Source organism: Carettochelys insculpta, chromosome 9 (assembly GCF_033958435.1).
Source record: "Carettochelys insculpta isolate YL-2023 chromosome 9, ASM3395843v1, whole genome shotgun sequence".
Taxonomy (NCBI): domain Eukaryota; kingdom Metazoa; phylum Chordata; order Testudines; family Carettochelyidae; genus Carettochelys; species Carettochelys insculpta.
The window spans coordinates 10189088-10206713 of record NC_134145.1 but is presented as its reverse complement, the minus strand read 5'-3'; the positions used below and the strand labels follow the sequence as shown (position 1 = coordinate 10206713).

The following is a 17626-nucleotide window of genomic DNA, read 5'->3' as shown; positions in this document are numbered from 1 at the left end:
CTTCCATTCCTAGCCATTTCATCATCTGAGTTTAGTATCATCTGATTCATGCAGTCAACACGTAATTTCACAAAAAATCCCTTCTAAATTCTGAAATATATGTGATGAATATAATTGATTCATTTAATCTAAAGAAGATAAAAGTGTTTCAACCAAACTCTCTCCCAGCAACAAAGACTGACCACTATGCTGCCTTCATCAGCACTGCTGCACTGTATAACATGGGCAGTGTGGACAAACCCTAACAAAATCATCAGCTTAACAAAACCTCTCTACACTGCTCCAGAAGCACAAAGGGTCTGCATCACAAGCCAAGATCTGGCTTTAGAGGTTGAACCTCCCGAGTCTGGCACCCGTGAGACACAACTGTTACCAAACGAGAGAATTTGCTGGACCACGGGAGGTCAATACTATCTATCAGCACTAACAACGCTTCCACTGCTTACTGGGCTCTTAGAAGACAGAGGTAAATTAGAGCTAAATAACAGCATAGAACACTGAGAGCCAGGACAGGTGGCTGTAAACAATCTTTGTGGGACCATGGGAAACTTGGCCACATCCATGATAAGTGATCATTGGGCTAATGAAAAAAATCACACCTGATTACAAATGTTACCGAGCAAGAGCGCCAGACAAGAGGTTCAACCTGTAGCATACAATGAAGCAAATTACATTTTGCTAAAGTGTGAAGCTGTTTACACTGCCATCTTACACTGAAAAGCAACCATGCCTGTACTGGAATACAATTCTTATTCTGCAGCTGCCATTTAATTATTTTGTTTAATTTTTAAAAGGAGAAACATGAAGAATAATTGCTCTAATTTAAAGTGCAGGGAATTATAGTTGGGTAGCATATAATTACTGTACTCATGTTGGAATTTGGCCTATGTATATTGTGAAAAGAACCAAAGGAATTTCAGTGACACTGAGTAATCATGACCTCAATTTTAAGTCTCAGTCAGAAGACAATACTTCTCGCTGTGCAGTGACCCAGCTGGCACTATTCAGTTTTTTTACTTTAATGCTAGCTACCAAGGAAGTATCATGGCATTATCAACACAATTTCCTGCATTATTTGGGATTTATTTGTAGATTTCCAATCCAAGTGTTTATGAGACCTGATCATACTTAGCTCATAAGTTCTAAAAAGGCTACAGACAAAGGGATATTTGCTGTTAGCCAATATTCAGTCTTATTTAGTACAAATTAACAAAGGATAATGAAATAAAATAATATGGAGCGAAAATGGTATAAAATGTGGTCTTCAAAGTAAACTAGTTATTGTTATAAGTACGAACATTTAAAAAGAAAGCAAGGTTTCTTCCTGAAAGAGCCCCTGAACGTTTTATTTAGTGATAGGATTAAATCTTGCAACTCACATTAAACAACACAGACTTCAAGAGAGGAATCTGGTGGACTCTACTAAAAAAACCGCTAAAATTATAGCAAAGAACCTCTAAGTATAACACAGCACATTTTAATGGAAGTGAATGCTTTAACATTATAAAAATATTATATAATAGCAGAAGTTCCAGCAAAAGCAAAACATTTCAGAGAACCAAAAGGTTTACATTTAAAACCTCTGAAAAAACCACAGGCAGTCCCCACACATATGAACAAAGGTAATCAAACGCTTAATGGCATTAAGAAAGCTTGCCAAACACAGTCAGACTTTGGAAGCAATCCATTGAGTTATAACTGGCTGTCTTGTGTGACGGAAAGAGGCACGGCAGCACCCCATAATGCAAATGAATGATGTTACTGTAGTCCTCAATGGCCTGTGGGATATCACAGTCTGCTGCACAATGCGAACAAGCTGTGAAAGCCTCTGAAGTCTCCTCCTAAATTTACAAACAGAAAAAAAATACTTATGAACCGTGAGATGGTTTAGAAGAGATCCAGGCTGCTCTGGTGATCTCTCATGTGGATAGATTTTGTATCTTATGTTACTCTTTTGCAGAAGGCTCATGGATAGGAGGGTAAAAAAAGATGAAGTCCATACTGCACATTTGCTTTGCAGCCATTGCAAAATCTTGGGGTGAAATCTTGGCTCCAGCGAAGTCACTGGGTTTTCCCGTTTACTTCAAAGGGGTCAAGATATCACCCCTTTAAGCCACTGTTTGCCCAAGTGGAGCTTGCCCCTGTTTGAAATGAAGGTAAGTTACGCCTGTACCAACTGCAGCTTACAGTGGTCTACCCTACTTACTATTGGGAGTTTACACTACCACAGCTACAATGATTACTAGCAACTGAAGGCTTTAACTGGGGAAAGCCCCTAGTAAAGATAAGGCCAGAGACAGGGACCGTTTAGGGTGACTAGTGTGGGACAATTTCTTAGAAGACATGAGCAGTCTCCCTGGGAAATCTTAAGTGGACTCTCATCACCTGAGTAACTTAAAATGAACCAGACAAACTCCTGAAGAATATATTGGAAAGACTGATTCTCCAACTCCAATTTCCAAAATTCTTTGATTTACTATGAGGAGACACACAAATTCAATTTAGCCTCACTCAAAAGCTTCTTAGTTCCATCTACCATTTCTAAGTGAGATGCCCTCTCCTCCTGTCTTTGGCTTTCAGGAAAAGTACTACAGCACCAATTACAGAGCTTTTAGAGGAACTGACAGTGAGAACTTATTTCTATATACGTTCTCTGTGAGCTGCCTCAGGAGGAGGAGAGAGAGAAGCTCTTACAGGTACCAAGCACAGTTAACTCACCATTTGAGTCAATAGCTGAGACTTGGAGATTATGAATGTGTGGAACCACATTATTCACTGAAAAGTGAATTTTTCATTACATCCATAGTGCACTACATATAAAAACAAGATAAAGAACTGGAAAGGCAAACAGAAGTGGAGCTTGTATGACATTAAGACTTCAAGAACTAACTACCACTGTATTTTTGTTATGGCCAGACCACATGACATGCACACACAGATTCAACATGTAACAGGTAAAAAGGAGGAAAGAGTAAAATCTAAGCACAAAACTCAATTTCTTTCTAATGCACAGATCATCAACTCACACTAAACTAGATGAACAAGTTTAGCACAATAAAGAAGAACTTCACGAGAGATCGTGGGGAGGGTAAATTGTACTTTCCCAGGAAGGTCTAGAACTAGGCCATTTGTAACATGTAGTCCAGGAGCTTGCTTCAGGAGCTGAAATGAGATAGCCAGTTACTGAATAAAACGAAAGATTTTGGGCCACTCGGAAGAAACTCAACCTGATTTAGAAGGACAAAATGTTATTTGCTTGGAATTGGAGAATATTTTCTCCATTCCATGAGTTAGATTTTTGTTGAGCTGAAACAGTTGGAATTTAAGTATTATACTCCTTATTGGGAGGCTGACTGGTGAGAAAGGAGAGAAAAAAAGTCATATACAAACCTACAAAGCCCACTATGATTTATTTACAAAAGGAAACCTTTCTTATTATATTTCAATGTTCTGATTGCTACATAAAAACATATATGTCTGCTTCTTTTATTTTTGCAAATCCTTCAAAATACAGGACAATTTGCTTGAATTGATCCCATAATGAAAGGATCTTTTTGGATCTAATTTTCATTATAGATTGACTTAAAGTTGCTTTGTGCTTCACCCACATAAGGCAGATAAGCATTAGCACCTCTTGATCTGTTGCTCACAAACAGGGAAGAATTGATGGGGGAACTGAACCTTGAGATGGTAGAGTTTAGGATCCAGACAAAAGGAAGAAAGGAGAGCAGCAGAATACAAACCCTGGACTTCAGAAAAGTAGACTTTGACTCCCTCAGAGAGCTGATCGCAGGATCTCCTGGGACCCTCATATAAGAGGGAAAGGATTCAAGGAGAGAGGGCTGTATTTTAAAGAAGACTTATTGAGGGTGCAAGAACAAGCCATCCCAATGTGCAGAAAGAATGGCAAATATGGCAGGTGACCGGCTTGGCTTAACAGAGCAATCTTTGGTGAACTTAAACCCAAGAAGGAAGCTTACGAGGGCTATGCCTACACTAGCCCCAAACTTCGAAATGGCCACGCAAATGACCATTTTGAAGTTTACTAATGAAGCGCTGAAATGCATATTCAGCGCTTCATTAGCATGCGGGCGGCCATCAGCTCATGGGAATAAGGGGACTTCGAAGTAGGCGGGGTCCTTTCGAAAAGGAGCCCCGTCGGGACGAGCCACACGGCGGCGAGGCGCGTCAATTTCGAAGCGCCGCGGCCACCCGCATGCTAATGAAGCGCTGAATATGCATTTCAGCGCTTCATTAGTAAACTTCAAAATGGCCATTTGCGTGGCCATTTCGAAGTTTGGGGCTAGTGTAGACACGGCCAAGAAGAGAAACTTGGACAGATGACTAGGGAGGAGTACTAAAACAATTCTCGCGCATGTAGGGGCATAATCAGGAAGGCCAAAGTGCAAATGGAGATGCAGTTAGTAAGGGATGAAAGGATAAGAAGGCGGCTTTTGCCAGGTATGTTAGCAACAAGGAGGTGCTAATGGAAAGTTTGGGACCATTACTGAATGGGGAAGGCAAATTAGTGGCAGATGATGCAATTGGAGCAGAGAAAGATGATCAGAAACAGTTAACATGGACTCACCAAGGGCAAGTTCAAACTGTGGCACTGGGGCCCACTCTCCCTCCATCAGAGCTACGCAGGGCAGCACTGCCACAGCATTTCAAAGGGGCCCAAAGCTACATCCCCTGCTGCTGCTAAAGTAGCGGTGGTAGTGACTCAAGCTCTGGACCCCTTTGAACTGTCCCCTTCCCTGCTCCCCCTCACCCTCCTCCCATCCGCGGGCCCACACGTGTATTTAAAAAAATCCTCTTAACTCTTTATAAATACAAATTTGTAGCTTGGATTCTGGTATGACAGATTGGGTTGTGGGATTATTTGTTTTTTTCCTGGTATTTGAAAAAGGATACAGCACTCTATTAACAAAGCACATAATTAAAGGAAATCACTAACTACCAAGTGTTTCTATTTGGCTTGTGGGTTAGTTAGTTAACAAAACCATCCTTTTTTATTTGCAGCCCCGTTCACTATAAACGGTTTCTAATTCCTGCATCCAGCCTCTCTCATCACCACACAGTTCTTATTCATTTGCTGAGCACCATCCTTCCTATGTATTGAATTAGTCAGGGGATCTCGTAGGAAAAAAAATATTGTAATAACTGCAATGCATACATACAAAGGGTTGCACACGTAACTTTAATTTTCATATTTCCTAACTGTTGAGTGCTTGACTTCACAATAACATTCTTTCAATATTTTGTTTATAAAATATTCATTCTGGTCAAAATAAGCTTGTTATGAGCATATTACCATGCTTTTGAAGACTGACTTTTTCCCACCCTTAATTCATAAAATGGTTTAGCAAAGTATGCCATCATCACTGAGCTCTTGCTAACAATTAATATGTGGGAAGGAAATCCTGGCCACACTGGATTCAATGGCAAAACTCCCATTGATTTAAATGGAGCCAGGATCCTTCACTGGTCTTAAAATATATCACTAAGGCTACGTCTACACCAGCAGAAAACTTCGAAATGGCCATACTAATGGCCAAATTGGAGAATACTAAGGAGGTGCCGAAATGAATATTCAGCCCCTCATTAGTGTGCTGCCAGCTGCAGCACTTCAGAAGTGCCGCATTTCACTCCTTTGCGGCTCGTCTACATGGGGGTCCTTTTTGAAAGGACCCTGCAGATGTCAAAATCCCCTTATTCCTATCAGCTGAAAAGGACCCCCCACCCCGTGTAGATGAGCCGTGTGGGAGCAAAACGCAGCACTTCTGAAGTGCCACTACTGGCAGCATGCTAGTGAGCCACTGAATATTCATTTCAGCACCTCATTAGTATTCTCCGATTTGGCCAGGAGCACGGCCATTTTGAAGTTTTCCCTTAGTGTAGACATAGCCTAAGTTGTATTGGCGAGAACTATATTTGTATTGTCTCTGTAGTCTTTTCTATTATTTTTGCACATATGCAAAAGGAAATGCTAACTTTAGAAAACATTTTTCACTTGGTATGAAATACTTTGCAAAAAAAAAAAAAAAGAATAATTTGTTCTCTTCTTCTACTGCTTTACAAAGAGTTTTAAAAACAATTTCCACTAGAAAACTTGGTGGAAGTTAAAAGGTTCTTGTTTTTCATTCTGGCATTCCAAGGCTTCAAACGTTTTCTCTGGGCACAGTGTTCCCTACAGTCACACAGAATGATCATTTAAGCATATCTAAGAATGCATTTAAGATACATCAAAGCAAGAACAAGTTTTAGTCTCTACAAACTGATCATCCTTCAGACTCATGTATTCAGCACAATTTCCCTTCAGAAGTAGTTAAACTGAAGACTTTGTTCTTCCTCAATACTAATTTTATTTTCATGTAAGATTCCCACCAACCTCTACATGATCCCATTATTAAGACCTTAGTAGGATTTATTGTCTTGTTGGTCAGAGGGACCATTGTTCCATTCTGATTTTGCACAGGCAGAGATACACACAAATACTTATCTTTCTGATTCTGTAAATCTTAGAAGTTATTCTATTGAATCTTCTCTTATTTAAGTGTTTGCATTCAGAGGATTATCTCCCCTAATGCCTAATTAAGATGAAATTTTCTTCCTTTTTATTTAGATTTCCAGTTTAAATTGAACCTCAATGTCTGGCTTACCCTTAGGCTTTGAGTTTAAAATATTTGAGAGAAAAGAAAAAAAAAAAAAAAAAAAAAAAAAAAAATGGTCTCTCGCATAGTTTTATTGCTCATGATTCAGAATGGAGGAGAATTATTCCTCTTCTTTGGAAGGAGGGATTAAGAGGGTGGGAAAAAATGAATAAACACAACCACTGCATTCTTAGATTTTTTAACATTCTCACTAGTAAGAGAAGCACACATAGCAGGTCTGTGGGGAGACTGTTATTTTTTCCACTCAAACTTTTAAAAAAACTACAGTTAGTATGGTGAGTCCTGGTCAGATTAATGCACAATTGCCTCAGAAATCCTGCACAAGACCACTTGAGCTACACAGAAAAGCAAATTACTTCAGGTTGTCTGATTCCTTAAGTGGTAAATTATTATCATTCAGAACTTCGTGGAGCACAGTAATCAGTGCCAACCCCAAAGAAGCTTCGAGGAAGCATTAGCGACCTAATTAGCTACGTTTTCACTTACCACAACTAAAATCCTCTCCAATAAAAGATAAAGGTCAAAAAGACATTTGCAACCAGTTTGAACTATCAAAGTGTCCATTAGCCCTCACTTTTAACTTTTTGTCAAAGCAGAGAAGGGAGAAAGAGAAAGCGACTGAGACACAAACAGATGGATTTTACTTCATGTGTAATGTCTCCATCCAGGTCAGACATTTCTAAAGAATTGTATGCAAAAAAAAGGGCAAAAGTTCTCCTTCATAGAAGGGTAGAAGCATATTCTATTTATTTCAGAGTAGATGTTACAAAACATTTTGGCAGGAACATCTGGTGGATCAATATTTACTGCTAGCAGGCCTATCCCCACCAATTCTAGAAACTGTCTCCAGTCTTCACAACAGAAAAGACACAATACACAGAGAACTCAAATATCAGTGGACATACTATACTTTGGTGGTGGTTCTCCTAAATCTGGTCTTAATTCATTACTTGTACTGAATGAGATTTGGGTTTAAAAAAAAAAAGCTTTGTTTTAAATTTGGCAGACAGTCAATAATAAGGTGCAGCCAATAACCAAGCATATTCATTACAAGTGTGTGTTATAAGAATTCTTCCACCATTGTTTCATGCCAGAAGATTACTTGCTTACCTTATAATCTTATCTGATGTACTTTCCCTTTTGGATATCTAAGATGTCTCTCCCCCATGCTCATCTTGTTAACTAGAACAAGTTAACAAGACACTAAATAGCCAATCTGCTAAACTAAAAATCTGACCAGCATCACCAGGATTATATCTACACTAACGCGTAGGTCAGTACAATTGATGTCACTCCTGCTCTTGGGGCCACTGATGGGGGAAGGTGGAGAAGTGCTGTTGCCCCTGGGCCTGGTGATTTAAAAGGGCTGAGGTGCTACAGCAGAAACCGGAACCCAGACCCTTTAAATGGCTCACAGAGTCCAGCCCGGTGTAGTCCAGGCAGTACTGAGGGCTAACTGTGGGAGGCTAACCTCTATCCCCTCTCCTTCAGCCCATGGTCCCACCCTTCCGCGGGGCCTGGAGCTGAGTGTCCCAACCCAACCTCGCTCAGGGCCCAGCAGAATCTGTCATCAGCCCTGCCTAGGCATGCATATTCCATCTCCCTGACACAAATGCCAGTATGCAAAGCACCATGTCAGCAACAGAGATTCTCTCTCCTACACTGCCTATGCTGCTCACAGGAGTGTTTTTTTAATACTGATGGAAGAGCTTTCTCCTGTGGCGTAGACTGTATCCACCACACATGCTGCATACAGCTGTGCTGCTGCATCACTGAAAACACAGACAAGACATACACATTTGTACAGGGTGCTCTGGTTTAGCATTATCCAGAAAGAAAACTATACTTAATAAAACCCACAAATCCTTCTATTTAGTATTGATCAATTACACAACTATCCTCTAAACAACCACTTTGGGAGTCCACAAGATATAGCCTTCCAGATGGAAGAAATGTCAAGATAAATTGTTTATTCGCCAAATAATCTTTGGATATATTTTTAAATGAATTTATTTCCCAAGTAAATTCAAATACAGATATTAAAAAACATAGTCCAGTGTGCGTCATGTTCATAAAATGCCAAATCTTGCGCACAAAAAATTGACCATACGGACACCATTATAACAAAAACACCACAAACCATTCTAAGGCAGACTTTCAAATGTAGCTCTCTGAATTGCATTGAAACATATTGCAGTTCTGTTCAGAACAGTTTTTCAGAACTGGCTTTATAATTGGCCCTGGGCAGAATGGACATTGTTACAGAATGATGTCACAGGATACGTTCATTCTGTAAAACAAGCTATACAAGACAGCTAACATCATTCTGCTGGCTACTTCCTTGCAAGAACAACACTAGTTCATTCTACCATTTCCCATCCTCCAGCAAGTTCTGAACTTCCTCACCCATTGTTCCTGTCTCCTCCTATTGGAACTGATATATTACCTAGACACACACTAACAACTTATTTTGCTAGGGATAGCCTTTACTGGTAGTGGGACTGATAGTTGAGCAGAAAAGCAGTTTTTATTGTTGTCTTCTTATGTCCCTGCAGTGTGTGTAAGTTATATCAGGTTTCACACACACATTGCCAAATTGGAATAAGTTGTACTGCTTGACAACTTACATTGGTTTGTAAATGGTAAAGTAGTATTGCTACTAACAGTATAACTTTTACTTCCATGTAACTAATATAATCATTTTTAGACTTCAAAAACGTAGCTCACATAACTCTCTGGGAGTTGCACTCACACCGGGGCTTATAATTTGTCTTGACCTATTTAATAGTATTAATTACTACTCTTTTTGGCAGCAGTAGCAGAACACCAATGCAAAGTATTAGTTAGGTGAGTCAAAACACAGAAGTTAAACTGCTGACACATGACAAAAGGAGTTTGGCTGGTCTGTTATGCAAAGTAAAGCCAATAAATGCATCCAAGGCTGCAAGTTTCAAACACAAAAGAAATGGACTATTCCAACAAATAATCTTTTCCTTATTCAAATTAATCTTCCAGGTCACTTGAAAACTTCTTAAAGTCAAGCAGCCAAAGTTTCAGACCTGGCACCTTGTGCTGCTCCTATAACCACAGCCTAATGGGACAGCTGGGGATTTTATCTGCACAGACTCAATCTCCCATCCCCAGGACTGAGGGAGAGAAGATTCATGTTAGAGAAACAGGGATCATGGCAATGTAGGTGATCCCCAGGTGGTGCAACAGCCTTATAGGGACAATCAGACTTTGGCCTGGTCTACCCTACTGTGGGCTGTCGACCTAAATGACAGTTTCAGCTAAAGTTGAACTTAGATCTGCTTACTGCAGTATCTTCACAGAGGTAAGTCGATAGCTGATACCCTCCCACATGGGGCTTACTTTTCTCATTGTGGTGGAATATCAGAATCCACAGGAGAGTGCTCAGCAGTCGATGATCCCTGCTGCATCAATCGCTGCCCATCAATCCAGCTCTTTCGAGTAGAACTGGGCCTGCCTTAAATTTTGCTGGCAAGCAGTTTAGTGCCCCACCCTACCCCCTCGCTGCTCCAAGATTATAGAAGTATAAAATTAGCTTTCAACCACTTTTGTTCACTCTCTCAGCCCTTATCTTGAAAGGCCATAGATTTTTAGATTAAGTGACATCAGATTTTTTTTTTAAAAGTCAAAACAATAAACTAAACACTGGATCCGAAAATGCCTGATTCTGTAGGCTAGTGTATAGTACTACAGGAATCTTTGTATAGATCTGGAACTACATTATTCAGTATGAAAATATTTTGTAAATTATTCTCCATAGCAACATTTCAAATATGCTTCCTCCTAGAGCTCCATATGAATGCCAAGAATTTTCAGGAATTTCTGATCTATTTCAGTTTACTGCATTAAGCATAACATATACTGAAACAACTTTTTTTACTTCAATTTTGAACTTTATGGAAATCCTTTTTAAAAGCTCCTACCTCTTTTGTCTGCAAATGTATTTTTTACAAATTTTTTCTTCTAAAGTTTCTCATTCAGATTGTGATGTTACTTTAACAGTCTCCAAAATTAATAAAATGACAAATTGTTTTGGGCAACTGTTCAAGAACAAGATGGTAATGGAGTAAGGATCTGTGGGGAGAAAGCTGTTGCAGGGTGTTTTCTCTTTTCTTTTTTCAAGCAGGTCATGAGCCTTCTGTTTTACATAATAATCTTTGGATTAGAATTACTAAGAGTCACAAGGAAGAAGTAGGATAATCAGTGAACTTGACTGTCTTATAGCGAAAACATGTGATACTATCAAATGATGAGATGAAATGTCTAAAAGGAAAGTAGATTTTTCAATATCCCTCAATTCTGAGAACTTAAAAAGGCTATGTTTATTCTCAAATACAGAAAGCTCTTTTTGCCTTCAAATGGAGTTGCATGTGTCCACTGCCCTCAAAAAACCAAGCCCTAAACTGGTCACCCTAAAAAGGAGGCACCCAAAATTAGTGGATACTTACAAAATGCTGGATTTTGTTATGTGACAAAATATATAGCTTTATACATGACCAGTAACTGCTTCTTTTTTACTTTCTTACAGTCTTGTCTTTGGGCTTTTTCCATGCTGTCCCTTAAAACCGAACCGCTTACCAACTTTTCCTTTCAATGCGTTATCCACTGTTGTCAGTTAAGTCCCTCCTAAAAATAACCAGATTTTGAAACCTTTCTATGAAATCTTACAGCTGTAGCTCAACTCCACATAATGTAATACATATAGATCCAGGCATGGACAGCAAATAAAGCTTCAGAGCCCCACTGTCCCATGTGTCCATACTTAACTCCGACTTTCATTTTAAATTCCTTGAGCTAAAAACCTGCATATTCTAAATCAGGGGTCAACGACCCCTGGCATAGGTGCCAAGAGTGGGACACAAAAGGTGCATCTACACTTGCATTCCTCTTTTGAAAGAGGTATGCAAATGAGGGAAATCAAAAATGCAAATGAGGTGCATATTTGAATATTCTTATTTTGAAAGACCTTCTTTTGAAAGAAGAAAACTAGTGTAGACGCTACTCTTTCAAAAGTAAACCCCATCGTCGAAAGAATCCTTCTTCCCTTTATTTAATGGGAAGGAGTCTTTCGAAGATAGGGTTTACTTTCAAAAGAGCAGCGTCTACACTGGTTTTCTTCTTTCGAAAGAAGCTCTTTTGAAATGAGAAAATACAAATGAGGTGCCAAATATGCAAACATGCGCCTTATATGCATGTTTAATTCCCCTCATTTGCATACCTCTTTCAAAAGAGAAAGGGATGTGTAGATGCACCCCAGCTGATTTTGATCAGCAGGTAAGGCAAGAGCTTAGCTCCACCCCTCTTACCCTATGCAGTGAGGAGCTTGCTCAAAACCATGCTACCTGTAAATTAACAAAAGACCAGCTAATGCTACCAACTTCCACATACACAGTAAAGGTCTGTGTCTTAATTTATTTGTTAATGAAAATCTTTTAAGTAGGCCTATTAGTGACTTTAAAAAGTATCACTGGCACTTGGACCTTACGTAGAGGTCAAAAGGTCAAATTTCAGCACTCCACCCCAGAAAGGTTGCTGACCTCTGTTCTAAATCAGAAACCTCACTGAGCCCTGAGGCTGCATTCAATAATAATGTCATTCTCAATTAAAGGACTAACAAGAGGATAATTTACATGAACAGTTTCTTTAAAAGTTATGGAAGACTTGCCTTAACTAGAGTTTTATATGGGTGCCCACTACAGTATTGGAAAACCTAAATATTTTAAGGACCAAACAAAGCTGGTGTTGTATCTGTGTTGGTTCCACAGTATCAGAGACAAGGTGGGTGAAATAATATCTGTTACTGGACCCCCTTCTGCTGGTGAAGGACACAAGCTACACAGATCTCAAGAACACTTGTCTCCTTCACCTACAGCAGTGGGTCCAATAAAAATATTACCCAGCTTGTCTTTCTGAAGAGTTCAGGGGTCAATTATGAGACCCCTAAGCTCGTATCTACTTACAGAAATACAAGAAATTAGGAGGGAAATAAATTTACTGAACTCCTGTAATAGAGAAAGCTAGGTTTTGTTTTTGTTATTTTTTTTTAAAGAGAGCCCTAGAAGAGTTGGGCTGTCTTCTATTTAGTAACAGTTTTTATGCATATTTTTAGGCTTAAACTCCAGTAACAATATTTATGGTAATAATTACCTAGCATTGTGCAGAACAGATGCCACAATATGCCAAAAACAGGAGTTTTCAAATGGATTATACACTCTTCCTTGCCTCCTCCCATCCATCTTTCAAATTGTGTATGAAAATGTGTATCTGTTAAAATAATGTTATAGTGATGGTGATGACTTTTTCAAAATAAGGATGAAACAAACAATATGAAATTCTTTATGTTCCACCATAACAGTATTAAGCAACTACTTGGTTTAACTATCTAGCACGCAAGTCAGATAATTCAAAGTTATTGTTTTTTTTTCAGTTTTAATTTATTCACTTTGAACATTGTACAGTATCATGTATTAAATTTATATCAAGTCACTGAGGCTGAACTACAGTTGTGAGACTTGTAACTTTCAAATTTTAAGCATACAAATCAAGAAACTGAACCATAATTTACATTAAAACAGCTTTTCTGGTGCTGTTTTACTTCTGAAATATTTTATAGAATACAGATGTCATTGTGACAAATGAGGCTCAAAACAGCAAAGCTTCAGATGTACTCTGTGTATATAACTGGAGCTCCATAACTTTATTAACATAAGTGAATTTTGAAATAAACATGGTGGGGTCCCTCAATAGTAGCAGGGCTTTAGAATAACCAAGAAAAAGAACAGGCAGTAAACTAAATTAGTCTACTCCCTTCTGCTTCACAAATGCACATTCCTTTACCTGAAAAAGGGTCTAACCCTTCAGTTCTTACACACATGCTTATCAGCCCCTGAAAGCAACATGACAAAACCTGCAGAGCCTGCACAAGAGGCACCTGATCAGTCTGAAGAGCTCTTCATGATAATACTGTCTGTTGAAAAACAAAAACAAACACAATAACCACCCCCCATCGTGGAGATCACAAACACACATGGCATTTGAAATCTATAACACAAGCATAGACTGCAATACATGGTTTATATTATGTCTTGATTTAGTAAATATTCTTGCATTCTTAATCCAAAGATAATATAGGCTTAGTTTTGAGTAATATGTTCTTTAAATAACTTGATCCAACAGTGATGCGTTTCTGTTCACCGGAGTTGAGAAGCTTTAATTGAGACTTTAGGAAAAAGTTCCTCCCAAGAGTTCACTCTAAAATTTTCAGATGCTTTTCTGTACATATAAAATGTAACCAAACATAACCCCTGCTTTGTAATACCACTCCTGTCTCTCTGCATCATCGGTGACCAATATGTATGCCTTTTCTTGAACAATTTAAAAAAAATCCTTTCATGGATACAATTTTTTTAACATATAGAGCATTTAAAGGATGACAGAGCTACCCAGTTAAATGCTTCCTGAAATTTTAGTTATAAGCCCATTTCACAACTACCGAATGACTTCTATCTAACTAAATGAAGAGCTATCATGTCTGCCTTCATGGTTACAGTCTCCATCACTTGGGTTTCTCAGGACGATATCTAATTATTCCAGGTTTGAAAATTACTAGATTTCCCCCCAGATCATCCCCTAAGAAAAGTGCAAATATAACAGTTTAAATAATGAATTTATTCAATGATTTTTTCCACTTTTACTGTTGTCCTACATAACCAACTCCTTTTGGATGGCTTGCTTCAGGTGATACACATTTTGACATACACAGCAATGGTGAACCTACACATGCAAGTGCAACCAACAAGTTCAACATGTGCCTGTCTCTGTCTACCTCTCTGGTCATGACTTGAATGGAGGTCAAGGTTACAGACTTGCTATTACTGACCATGCTGTTTGACATCCACATTCATTCTCATACAGAAAAAAAAATGCTATATATATTTTCTACCTTTGCAATCTTTCAAGAAGCTGCAAATTCATTAGTTTTTGTAGGGATGGGAGAAGCAATGGAAAAAAGAATACCAAGCTTCCTATGTCTGTTATATATTCCTAGATGGAAATAAAATCTATTGCCTTAAAAAAAAAAGAGAGTTACTGATTAAGGATCAATTCCTGTTTAAAAAAAAATCAAGAAAGCAAAGGCAAGAGTAAATAAGCCCCCCTCCCCGACAAAGACTGTCAAGTTGTTCTTGTTTTTGTTTGTTTGCCTGGTCTCTGGTTTAACAGGTTAATGAGAAAAGAGCAAAGCCAGACAGTGATGTCACCACATGATGATAACAAAGGAAGCTGCCCAGGCTGAGAAACTAGAGGCTCCTCTTTTTTAGCCAAAAATTAGACGAATTACACCTTAAAAAAATCCAGAGCTGTCTAGCAAGTAAAAACAAGGTTACAAAAATCTCTTTCCTATCTTCTGTCTGGTGTGTGCCTTGCTTTTTCTTGCATGCATAGTTTCTACAGCCCGCTTATGCTTATGCTTTATAAATCAATTACAATCTTCACCAACAACACATCAGGTGAGAGTGCAATCTTAAGAGAAAAACTTTCATCTTCTATCCAATTTGTTGGAAGGCACAAATCCCTGAGAACGAAAGGAACAAAAAAGTCTGACCGGGGTGTACGTTAAGACATTTAGCCAGCTGCCAAACTTAAGATCTGGCACACATCAGTGTCGCCAACCAAAGCTTTTTATACAAAAAGCACTATCACTACTCTGCAGTCACAATAGGGGAGACCGGAGGAAGGAGCAACACCTTCTCACCCCCTCCCCCCTCCAAAAATAAAACCCTTCCTGTTACTTAAAGGGAAAGGATCACTTGGAGGTGTTTACAAAAAGCAACACCCATCTGTCTGTCTGTCGTGTGTGTGTTCTCAACCTCGCTCGCTCTCTGTGCGTATATGTGTGTGTGTGTGTGTGTGTGTCTCCTTTCCGCTGTTTTCTGTCTCTCCCCTGTCCTCTCCTGCTCCCCCGCCTCCCCTCTTCTCTGGGCACCGCTGTCTCCTGCTCCCCCTCGCCAGTACCTGATATGGCGGCGGCGGCTCCTGATCCGGCTCGGTCCCTTCCCCGTAGCTGGCTCTGTCCGACTGCGACTCGTGGAGCAGGGAGATGTCATCCGAGGTGGGGGACTTGAGGCAGTTCCCCATCGTCGCCGCCTCAGGCCGCCCGGCTGGGGAGGCTCATGCCCGTCTCTCCCCCTCGGCGGCTGCCCCGGGGACCCGCTGTCTCCCCCTCGCCCGCACTCAGCCCGGGGGCGCCTGAGGCGAGGAGCGGCGGGCGGGGGAGGCCTCCCGTCCCCACCCGCGCGAGGGCCGCGACCCGGGAGGGCTGGGCTGTGTTTGGACAGCGGGGCTCAGGTGAAGCCCGCGCCCGCCCCCCAACCGCAACCAGCAGCTGTTGTGCTTCCTGGTCACCAGCTTTCTGCGCACTGGGCTTTGTCACACGGGCTCCTAACTCCTCCTCTCGCTCCTCCCCGCCGCGGCCAGGTTTCCCGGGGCTGGGCCTGGCCGGGCCTCGCCTGGCGGCTCCCTCCTGCCGCCCTCGGTGGCTCCCTGAGGAGCGTGGGGGAGGGATTGTGTATAAAGCCTCCCCCCCCACCACACACAGACACGCTTTCCGGGCAGGAGGCTTTCAGGGGCGCTTCAGAGTCACATCTGCAGAGCAGATCCTGCAACCTGCTTCCCAAAATGGTGGGTGCGATTTTCACCCCACCTTTTGTATTATTTTACTCCAGTGTGTGCTGGAAAAAGGGTGTGGGGGGGCAGGGAGGGGATATATATTTTCTAAAGTTTCCATTTGTGGACTTTCTAAAAGGAGGACATGCCTGACAGGAGCATACAGCTCCGCCTACATGGCGACTTGGTTTTGAAATCGTTTACACAATTTGTGCTGTGCAAATTGCATATGTAATTTCGAAATACCTTATTGCGAACTTGGGGCTGTCCACACGGCACCAGCTTTCAGACTGAAGGGCTGTTCCGAAGAGTCCATTATTCCTCGTGCCATGAGGGGTAGCAGAACTGGAATGGCACACCCGAAATAGTAGCGCAATTTTGGGCACTGTGAAAAACCACGGAGTTCCTATCAGGATGTCTGTGTATCTCAAAATAGCACCCACCATGTATAGGGTGACCATCGCTCCACATCCCAAATACGGAACAAGAAGATATGGGGGGGTCAGCTCCTCCAGGATGGGACAGCCACCCAGTTGTGCTCCTGACTCCCTGCGCCTCAGGGATCTGGGAAGGAGGTGGCAGCTGTCAATGCTCCTGCTGGCTTCCCTGAGCTTTGGGGAGCCAGGAAGGAAGCGGCAGCCATGCTGGTCTGGCTGCCATGAGTGGTGGGGAGCCAGGAGCCAGGCATAGCCGCCTGGGTCCAGCTCTCATGAGCAGCAGGAAGCCAGGAGCCAGGCTCAACCACTTGGGTCCAGCCCCAGCAAGCCACCAGGAGCCATGCACAGACGCGTGGGTCTGGCTCCTGGCTCTCCCGAGGGTCAGGGAGCTGGTAACTGGGTGGATGCCATGACAGTGTGTGGTGGGAACCAGGCAGCAGCTGTTCCCCCTACAAATATGGGGCAGAGCCCCGTTTTGAAAATAAATTGGGATGCCTTCCTGGTGCCCTAAATACAGGGCTGTCCCACCAGAAACGGGATGGATGATCACCTTAGCCATGTGTGTAGCCTATGTGTATCAGTGTTTACCGGCTCATATTGTATGAATATGTTATAAAAATTTATACATAATGTTCTATAATATATTAATGCAATGTAAGTTGGTACATACTGATATAGATACGCTCCTCTCAGGGGCATCCTCTTTTTTGAAAGTTCAAATATGGTAACCCCAATGTTACTAAGGCCTGGTTTACACTAGGAGAAAAAAATCAGTTTTATATATGCAAATCTAGCTGCAAGAATTGCATAGCTAGAGATGAC

At 41.0% G+C, this 17626-nt stretch overlaps 1 protein-coding gene across 1 annotated transcript in view; it reads right to left on the bottom strand.

Annotated features, from left to right (window-relative positions):
* RNF11 (ring finger protein 11) overlaps window positions 1-16088 on the bottom strand; it is a 43347-nt gene extending 27259 nt beyond the window's left edge. The window contains exon 1 of the mRNA XM_075002617.1: window positions 15717-16088. Within this exon, the coding sequence (XP_074858718.1) occupies window positions 15717-15839 (123 nt within the window). The 5' untranslated portion in view covers window positions 15840-16088. The remainder of the gene's footprint in view (window positions 1-15716) is intronic.
* Between the last annotated feature and the right edge of the window lie 1538 nt (window positions 16089-17626).